We start from the raw sequence: 10,480 nt of genomic DNA on the forward strand, positions 1-10,480 counted from the left end.
GGATGAGAAATGCATAATTTAATGAGCGCTTTGTTGAATGTTTGACACTGGAATTACAAAACCAATTCTAATCGTTTATGTGTATTTAATTAAAATGGATTTTAAAGCGTTTTATGAATAAAATTATACACAAAAAAGTTTACAAATAGGATAAAAATAAATATGTAAAATTATTACGACATTGTTTTCCGCTTGAACTCGAGTTTATTACTGGAAATACTAATTCGATTTTGAAAACACTTTCACTACTCGGAATCTACATTATGCAAACTATTTTTTATCAATGAATCGGTAAAGGACCTTAACGAGGAAGAAGCCTCAACCAAAATATCATTTAAATAATTTTGAATGTTACTCTAATGATAAAACTTACTTCAAACTTTGGCAAAAATGTACTCTGCTTTTAATAAATGAAGCAGAATGTTTTCCTAACAAGGAATTTAAGTGTACTTTATCACCGTAGCTTCATATCTATAAATTCTAAGTGTCTGCAACCACAATAAGTAGGTATTAATTTAATTGCAAATTAACAAAAACTTACCTTGTTTATTTTATGGGTCTCAACTTTGTCTAAATATTAACTAAAACATTCAACAAATTTATATAAATTCATAGTTTTGCAATGGGTACTTGCACTTTTATGTATTTTTATTTTATACACAGAACTGAACGGTCTAATAATTTAATTTGCTTGTCACGTAATTTCCATACTATTAAACTTTATCTAGCCAAATTAAAACGTTACAAATTTTTAAAAGTAATAGAGCGCTCGTCTTTACATTATAAAATCTGATCGTAGTTTCATACAGCCCAAGCACTGTTTTTATTTCTCATGCAATTTCCTACTGCACACTGCACAATAATTGTGAAGATATTAAATGCCTTGCGTACGAAAACCGCAGTCAGGTTCTTCCGCTTTTTATGTTAACTGTCGTTCCGAGTATCTATTTTACCATTTCATGACGCTATAATTAGACTCCACATTAAAGAAATAAGAAAGATATTCTATTCTAAATAAAATTGAAAATTCTAAATAACGTTTGTTCATGACAATGTTTTAAAATACTACAAAGGATATTTATGTTGATTATTAAGCTGTAACAAATATATTAATAACATTAATTAATAAATAGTAAAACCAGAGTGCCAGCTTTTGTTTGCTTATAGACAACTAGCTTTTGCTCTCGGCTTCGCTCGCGTGGAGTTTTCCGGGATAAAAGTCCCGCTTAAAAAATATCCAATTTAATTACATTGTTATAGTAAATTATTGCTTTTACTATTCTTAGCTTTTACACAGAACTTTTAACTGTATTAAATATCCATATTACAAGAAAAATAAAATGCAATGTAGTGAAAGCTGCTGCAGTATTTAATTGCATACGACTGATCTTGGTACTGGACTTATATTGAGCCACTATGATAAATATTCGACATTTGTTATGATGGGTAAACAACTAAATAAATAACATACGGTATATCTATATTTAATATTATAAACAGGAAAAGTTCGATTGTTTGTTGGAGCTAATCTCTGGAACTACTGAACCGATTTTGAGAATTCTTTTACTAATAGGAAGCTACATTTAATCCTGAGTGCTTATATATATTATAATTCCGGGAAAATATTTATACCAGAAAACCTTTTGACGCGGGCAAAAGCTAGTATATTATATTCGAGGACTAAACAATAAATCGATCTATCTCTATAAATGACAAAAATATTGTGCAACAAATGTAGAGTAGGTACATTAGATGATCAATATATTGACGTGATCAAAAGAACATTCACATTTAGATAACAAAAACTACACCATTAGTTTAATTTATTTATATTAATCTAAATTACGTTTACAAAGAAAACATCAAAAACAACACAGTTTTTTATTGTTTCCCGAGAATTTAGTACGTAGGTAGTTTCCACGAAGTTTAATAGAGATATTTTATAATTATTATTTGGATGTATGTGTATGCCTACTACACATATATGTTTATTTATAAAATACCCACAGTACAATTAGCAAAGTACATTGCAACCGACATTGCATAAACGCTGAAAGCGCAGCGGAATGATGTTTGTTGATCGCTTTAAATTTATTATACGAAAACAGCCCGTATTTAAAACGAACGGACTTACTACTCTGAACAAAACAATGTTCACATGTGATTATAACAATGATACACTCGACGTAAATTGAAAATCAGTATAAATCGAGAAACATTTGTTTTGTTAACAATAAAGTCAAAGAGGATAATTTTAAATCGAAAAATATTTTTTTAAACAATGTACTACTTTTGCTCAGTATAGATTTGTTTTAGTAATGACCCAACTATAAAGTATTTCACGGCCAAAATATAAAAAAAGTGTGTTATTCATAGATTGCCGTTCCTAGTAGTTGCCACAATTTATATACCCTCGTTCTAAGAAATATAGCATCAAACATTTAGAGCCAACAGTATTGGTGGCAAAACTAGATATTAATAAAATATACGATATCAAAACATTTATATAACTTCGAGTTTGAACCTTCATCACTTCAAGGCGAAGTTATATAATATATTACTAATATAGAAACTAATCCATTATAATATTTTAAGCTACAACTGCTTTTTAACAAGATGTTTATAGTTACTAATATTATTATTATTGCATTTAATATTAAAATTTGAATCTTATTAATATTGTGATAAGTAAATAAACTACTGAATGGAAATGTATGCAATTTTTCCAACAGGTAGATTAAAGCCTGGATTAAAATATATGTAGGATGTTTTTTGTCAAAACGCTGTAGAACTTTACTCCTGGAAAAGACTTACACGGGCAGACCCGTGAGCAAAGATTTGTTGTATATACGTAATGCTTACCCACAACCCCTCATGTAAGCGCTTTTGTAAACGGTGTGGAAGAAGGGCGCGTCGGCGGACACCTCGCAGCGGTAGCGGCCGCTGAGGCCTCGCGTCGCGCCGCGCAACACCACCTGCTGCGCTCCGGAACGAGAAACCTGTAAATTGGATATTTAGAAACAGTCCTTGTGAGGCTATATCCTCCAAATATACATTGGTATGTTTCCCTTTACATTATTGGTACCTTATTAAATTGTGAAGGATGTAGTCAATACTTTTATTTTGTGCTACGTCGGAAAATGAGAAATGATCGTTCAAAAGTTTTGATAATTGCAATAAGACGATTTTTGGCACTTTACTACCTAAAGTTCTTGAACTTTATTGGATAACCATGAGAGGAACACTTGTGTAAATTTTCTGGAAGATGTTTATTTTACATTCAAATATTAGGACAAAAAATATTCCACCAAAGTACTGTTGTTACTGTTAATTAATTATCAAATTTCTTATTCACTAAAAGTAGCTTTTAAGTTAGGCAGCCTTTATCCTGATTTTACAGCCGATATGCAAATGTATTTCTTCATTAAAAGTTTCAGGATGTAACAGATATAAAAATTAAACAATTTTGAAGCTTTTGTATTATCACTCATACAGAATACATTTTAAATAACCAGTGACTTGTCAGTCACTGATTGAAGAGCAGCACTAAAATGAACGAATATTGCTGTCTTTTTTATTCTTGACAACTAGCTGTTGCAATACCACAACAGGCACGCGTTTAACCAAAGAATAACAAAATATACATAATGTAAACATGGGTACACACATAAAAATACTAAGCCATAGAAGTTTATATTATTATGAAATTAAATTGCATCCTCAAAAAGTGCGCAATTAAATCATAACAATGGCTTATTAGTATTTTTGTGTGATTCCCCGATATGTCATGCTCAGACGTCCTGTGCTGCGCTTATTATGCTCAACTTTTTCATGCAACTATTCCGCGTTGTAGAGTTAAGAACTAACATGGAGCTGGAGCTGGAGGACTTTTTTACAAATAGTTAATTAAATTATTGTCATCTATTTTTAGTTTAGACATGACAACGTACTAAGATAATAATAACTTTAAACACTGATTTGAAATCAGTATATAAATGGGTAACAAAATGTATTGTAAATCAACGCTGTACGATTTATAAAACAAAAAACACAAACGTGATACTATTTGGTGGTAAAACTAATAAAATACCCATATTCTTTGAATCGAGTTGTACATAGCCATATGTAAACTGGTTCTCTTCAATAAATATTGTCAGTAGAATGCGGACACCTTCATAATCTCTGAGAGTTAACAAAAGTTTACAAATGCTACTTTAATTCTAGATATCGAGCGTTTTTCTAATGTCGTTGCGGAAACCTGTGTGAATATTTTGCAAGGTTCGAGGATAAATCTATTATGTTTATGTGTAATATTTAACTATAAGAAACAATAGGTTCTATATTATATAGATCACGAGATACATGAGACAACACATCAACGTAAAAGCATAAAGACATAAATAGCAGGGCAAATTAAGCCATATTTACATTTAATGAGAAAGTACGTTTTTTATGAAATAATAAGTCAGCGGGTACATGTTTTTGAAGGCATAAGATTAAGTATACATGGTGTGGAAAAGCGTTACTTTATACTTGTCGCCAGTTGAATATATCACATCGTTCAACCGTAACCGAAGCAAAGTATGTTCTGATGCGTAATTTATACGTGAGCTATCAAGTAATGCCATTAGTAAGACCGTGTGCACTTTACCGTACCCAGCTGGTAGCGAGTCAAATTGAGCTAAAAGCACCGATCCATCTTATGGAAAGTCGGTCCACTTTGAGAAACCGCCGAACTAAATCATGCCCGTCTCGCGTTCGAGACGGCTGACCCGATTTTCAAGGAACATGCTGCGTCACTTTCAATGGCGGTCGTACAACTAACAACTGCGCATCGCAAGGCCTGCAAGCGCTCATATCCGATGGCGCGGAACCCCAGGAATTCTTAACATTCCGAAAGAAATTTTAATGTATTATTTTGACACAGTGTTATAGCCGAGAGATGGCAGCGTGCCAACAGCTAAAGGTTTAACGTGGCTCTGCGAGATTCTTAAGTGATTTTTTCACGAAGCTAGTTTAACGAACTAGCAAGATGTCGCGCAGCCTTTGACCCATATATAATAACTGTTATGACGTTGTTTATAGTTTCGCCGTAAGTAAGCCATTAGCGTACTTTTTCTCTTTATTTTCACATTTTTACTTCTTCAGCGAGTTAATGACTGAGGTAGAAGCAGTTTTCTTAAAGTCTTTACTTGTTTTATTGTACTTTAAGTGTACGCCTTAATGTCAAGTTATTTGCGCTTGAGTAAGCATTTATGTTATGGGACAAAATTTATCGAAATTATTAGTTATTTTAAGTGTTAAAACTGAAAAATTAAATGATTTCAGTATAAATACTTACGTCAACGCTGATTCCTGTCTGAGAAAAAACTCTGGTGTTTGGCAGCTCCTTAGGCACGAATCGAAAGAACTCTTGAGCGCCATGATACCATTTGACAGTGTAAAGAGCCTCCCCCGTGTCCAGAGCCCAGCGGCAGCCGAGGGTGGCACTCGAGCCCACCCCTACTGCCTCCGGAACGCTCAGCTGAATGTCGCGCAAGCCTAGCACACCTGTGTTACAAATACCAGCAAATGAAAACATAATTTCTCCGTATGGTTTTAAGTAGACCGTTATTTTTATAATGATGTTAAGCTAGTCGCCATTGAGACGTTCATTGCCTCATATAACATTCTACAATAATATTAAGGTATAAGCAATATATAAGCGGCGATAGTCTAGTTGGGTGTGGAACGGTCTGCCAAGACGAATGTCCGCAGGTTCAAATCCAAAGGGCACACACCTCTGACTTTTCTAAAAAATCACGTGTGTATTCTTTGTGAATTTATCGTTCGCTTTAACGGTGAAAGAAACATCGTGAGGAAACCTGCACATCCGAGAAGTTCTCTATAGGAATTTCGAAGGTGTGTGAAGTCTACCAATCCGCCCTAGGCCAGCGTGGTGGACTAAGGCCTAATCCCTCTCAGTAGTAGAGGAGGCCCGTGCTCAGCAGTGGGCAAGTATATAATACAGGGCGATATTATTATGTTATTATTATTATAAGCAATATAATTATATAATATGCATTGTATTATTTCTAAATAACTTAAAATATAATTATTGATGTTTAAATAATCATTATTTAAGCTAATGAATGGACTCTTAAGTCTAATCGAAGTGGTAGTAGTAGTGAGAAGTGCTAAATTCGAATATTTCATGTAATAAATTCAATAGTCAAAACGATTAAATTATTATAATTTAACAATACACAAATATACATTAAAACTGGCACATCGCCCAACATTTTCATTAATAGCACATTTAAATAAGTATTCAGTTTTATATTTCCTTCGCATATAAATTATTTTTTTCCAAATAAACACTAAGTAACATAGATATTGCTCTAAAACAAATACCAAAATGCTTCATCAATGTGTTGTAAGACTAAGTGCACTTACGTGACTCCTATTTCACGCTTTCAACATCATTAATTGCGCAACGCGTTTATTTGTAAAATGTTCAAAAGGCTTTTATTTTACGTTCGTATTTCTCATAAATAAATTTGCGGTCGATCCGCTAAGAGTTTGCCGAACAGAGTAGACGAGTCGGACGTAAGTAATCAAATCTTGGCCTTCAGCTATACTAAAGGTGGTCGGAATACATAAATCAAGTGAACTGTACGTGATCGAATTCAAGATCAAGCCAATACAAAATTCCTGTCGACATGAACTCATTACGATGTAACCAAATTCAATTTACGGTTCCAGCCACATCATAATATTTCATTTCGGCGCGAGTTTAATATTTATGCGAAATGAATTTCATTTCATACCCTCTGTTTAAACAAGAATAAATGTATATTTTAGATGTTCGGTTCATCATATGGTTTTATTGTAAATAAAAATTCATTTTCGATTTGGTTTTGATGTACCAACATAAAGTTTAGCATTTCATGTCACGTCTATAATAACTAATGCAATTTTATGTATTTTTTGCCGTAAAGAATAATTATTAATGATTTACACAATAATTAAATATTGTTGAGCAATATTAATTTATTATAAACAGCCTGCCTAAAACAATAAAACACATAAGATAACTTTGCAGACATCGCAAAATAGATTTGTCGATCAGAATTTTTGTATCAAAAAGCCACTGTCGTAATCTGGGTAGTTCATTCCTAAATACATTCTTTTAGTCGGCCATAAATGTCAAGATCGGACATAATACAGTAAAAGTTCCGCTGAGTAACATGTCGTAGATGGCACAGTGCGGCATTACAAGGGTGTATCGGACCCGGCCGACTCTATGTATAATAAATGAATGGTCTTGCGTGTTCCAAGCCAATAATTTCAGCCATCTCCCATCGAGTCGAGAGAGATTGGCACTTTAGAGAATTTTCGAGAAATGCCCGATCTTCGAAGGATTCCGATAATCAGCTTTACTTAAGGGATTGGATTCGAAAACTCAATTGTATCCGGAGTGATTTTAATAATTCATCACTTTTGTACAGTTATTCTATGTTTGGAGATGAGGGATTTGATTGAAAATTTGCGAACTTATTTTGTATCGGAGTTCCTTTCCATGATTTTTATGGAGTTAACAAAAAGATATCAGAACAATATCCGTGATTCTATTTGTGTACTACTAACCTAATACCTACTAATAACCGTTACAAACTATGACCATAAACTGAAAAATCATCGACAAATACATAACTACTGGTAAAGTCTACTCACTTCCACCTAGCCACAGTATCACTGCGGCGAGTCGTGATCCCATTTTGCAAGCGTAGGGAAACAGGGCGCGGTCACACATCAAGTCGCCAGCGCCGGTGCTCGTTGGCACGCCGGCCCGCCACTCGCCTGCATGTCCAACCCACTACTTGCGAACCACATATCGAAATCGAAAGATTTACATTTGACGCACACCTCTTATAGTCCAATTCCTGGTCTGTAACAAGGAAAACAAGTCGTTATTTTAATATCATATTTTTTATATAACCCTATTTTAATATAAATTAAAATCAAGAATATATCAATTGGCAATTTTCTTTTCAAACATTAAATAGATTTTTAATTTACAATATGATCAATAAGATAAACAAATGTGTCGGGAATTTTCTGTTTATTATGATATCTCAACTCTCAAGAAACGTAACCACGGACGGTATCTACAGCATTTATTCACTTCTTGGACTGCAATAAGTTCATTTAACATTGTCAAAACTACAACAGTATGCGACTACAAATCAAACGAAATCGTGAAATGTTTCGAAATCGCGATGCTCTGCACTCAGAACATTTGATCAAATGCTATTAGTGTTTTGTGTTTCTAAGAAAATCGAACAATGCTCTGTTCAAGAGTAATAAAACAGGGCGAGAGCAAAGATCTTTTCATTAAACGTATCGTAGACATCGGTGATTTATCGCCTCACGAGACACACCATTCACTGCCACTGCGTGCGTTTTGTTGTCTAGAGATCGATTGGATCCGAATAAAATACATTCGGCAATTGAATAGCGCGTCGGCGCAATGTTTCAGCGAAGGCGACATTTTTTCAGGCATGTACAGAACTAATGGCTCCACGCGTTGCCCTCCGACTTTCAATAAATGGTTGGCCCATCGTTCGTCGTCCGCTCCCGTCAGGGTGCGAGACGCGTAGCGCGTACCGTCTCCCTCGCCGGAACGCTCTCGAGCTAATCTATCGAGCCCAACATCCCCCTTGCACCCGCCTTGACAATAACAAAGCGATATCACCACACCGTTTACACCCCTCGCTATACGAAAATAGCTTAATTTTAAGTCGTTCATATAGATATTGTACGCTACTATAGAGCCAATAAATACCTAAAAGAAAAAAGGTTAACAACTATAAGTGCCGTGTAGAGTACTAAAAGCAATCGATTTTACGGTTTAATCGAGTCGAAATTATAAACGGCCGGTACCCGATACTCGCGTCTATAGTTTCATAGTTTAGGGGCTGTGTGAGATGCCAGTAAGTACCCTAGCGAATGACTGAGGTAAAGGCCGAGCTTGTTTGGCAAACTGTCTAATTAATTGCCAAGTTAGCAGCGCAATACTGCGTATATTTTACGAGTTCTTAATGTTTGAATGACGTGCGAAGGCAGCAGTTAATAACTGGGTACTCGCTGCAAACACTTTGTATTTACTTAAGCGTGTAATGTGTAGGAACTTCAAGTCCTTTATTCCGTAAGTGGTAGATGTAGGTGTTCTTCCATTAACCCAGTTTCAAACAAGAATTTAGATTCTACGCATGATATATGATGGAGAATGTAACGTTATTTTATACATATATTCCTTCAAAGTGTTATCCACTAAGATTAAATATTTGCTACTTGTGTTTTAAATCTCTGCATTCTGACGTGGCCTGACGAATGTTGCCGCTTAACTTAATTAAAACCTAGAGCTTACCACCCAGCAAGACAGGTGTTTAGTCATACTAGGTACACAAAAACGTGCGAATATGTGCTTTATAAATTGAATTTGTAACTATGCATATTAGGATAAACTTTAAAGAAGAGAAAAGATTTGATGATACGTATAAAGTTCAATTATAAAATTCTAATATCAACAAGCCTCGCATTTACGATAACATCATCGCGTATTATTAATTCCGTATTCAGCTCTAAGTAAAATGTGTATTGATTTTAGAAGACCTTTTGGATTTTTTTTTGGATTCTTTAGGTAGATACGATTTCGAGTGAGAATATGTTTGACAATCTATAGAAGGGAATGCATAATAAATTGTATTCACATTACAACTTTTTGTACATTTGTTACATAAATACTTGGTTACTTATAATAATATATTCATTTTTTAAATTTCACTACCAATCCAATATTACAATTTACAATCTGCATAGAGGCTAATGTAACTTAATTTGGCAATTATTGTTGTTGAAATTTTTTACGAGTTATTGTGCATTTACCACAAACACTTAAAAATTACTGTCTCACGTTGGTCGACATAACATTATAGTATTTTGTTTTATACTATAGTTTAGCGCAATGTTGACTTACCGTTATAAAATTTATAAAATACTTTTTTGTAACTGACCTGGATCGCTTACTGCGGCTAATGTAAATTTAAATTAAACAAACTCCACTATTCATCACTACGTTGAGCATCAACTGTTACATAAAATTATAAATAATTAATTAAAGTTTTATGTTTCAGAATTAAAGTTCTTGCTTTAGCTGTTGCAACTTAAGGGTGTGTATACACCTCGCGAATCCCCCAGTTCAAAAAGAATGTGAATAGCGCACATATTAAACCGTGTAGGTATAGACGCAAATTATTATGCAATAAAAAAATCTACCAACCACATTAATGCAAAGTAACAAAACCTCACATTCTGGATTTAGTTCGTGCGCATAAAATTTTATATTGATTGGCCTTTGGCCAGTCTATACTCGGTACCAAGAAGTAATCGTGGGGTTCCTGTACCCTTGCATTGACTGTATGTCACATATGAACTA

The 10,480-nt window shown here is 34.1% G+C and overlaps 1 protein-coding gene across 1 annotated transcript; it reads right to left on the bottom strand.

The window, feature by feature from the left end:
- Nucleotides 1-2,862: 2,862 nt before the first annotated feature.
- Nucleotides 2,863-7,925, bottom strand: LOC119192957 (the record flags this gene model as incomplete). Its single annotated transcript, XM_037446685.1, has 3 exons — nucleotides 7,717-7,925; nucleotides 5,342-5,550; nucleotides 2,863-2,999 (listed from the first exon to the last, which is right to left on the bottom strand). Coding segments are annotated over exons 1-3 (425 nt in total), but the record flags the coding sequence as incomplete, so codon positions are not given.
- Nucleotides 7,926-10,480: the final 2,555 nt, after the last annotated feature.

Source organism: Manduca sexta, unplaced genomic scaffold, assembly GCF_014839805.1.
Source record: "Manduca sexta isolate Smith_Timp_Sample1 unplaced genomic scaffold, JHU_Msex_v1.0 HiC_scaffold_3442, whole genome shotgun sequence".
Lineage (NCBI taxonomy): Eukaryota > Metazoa > Arthropoda > Insecta > Lepidoptera > Sphingidae > Manduca > Manduca sexta.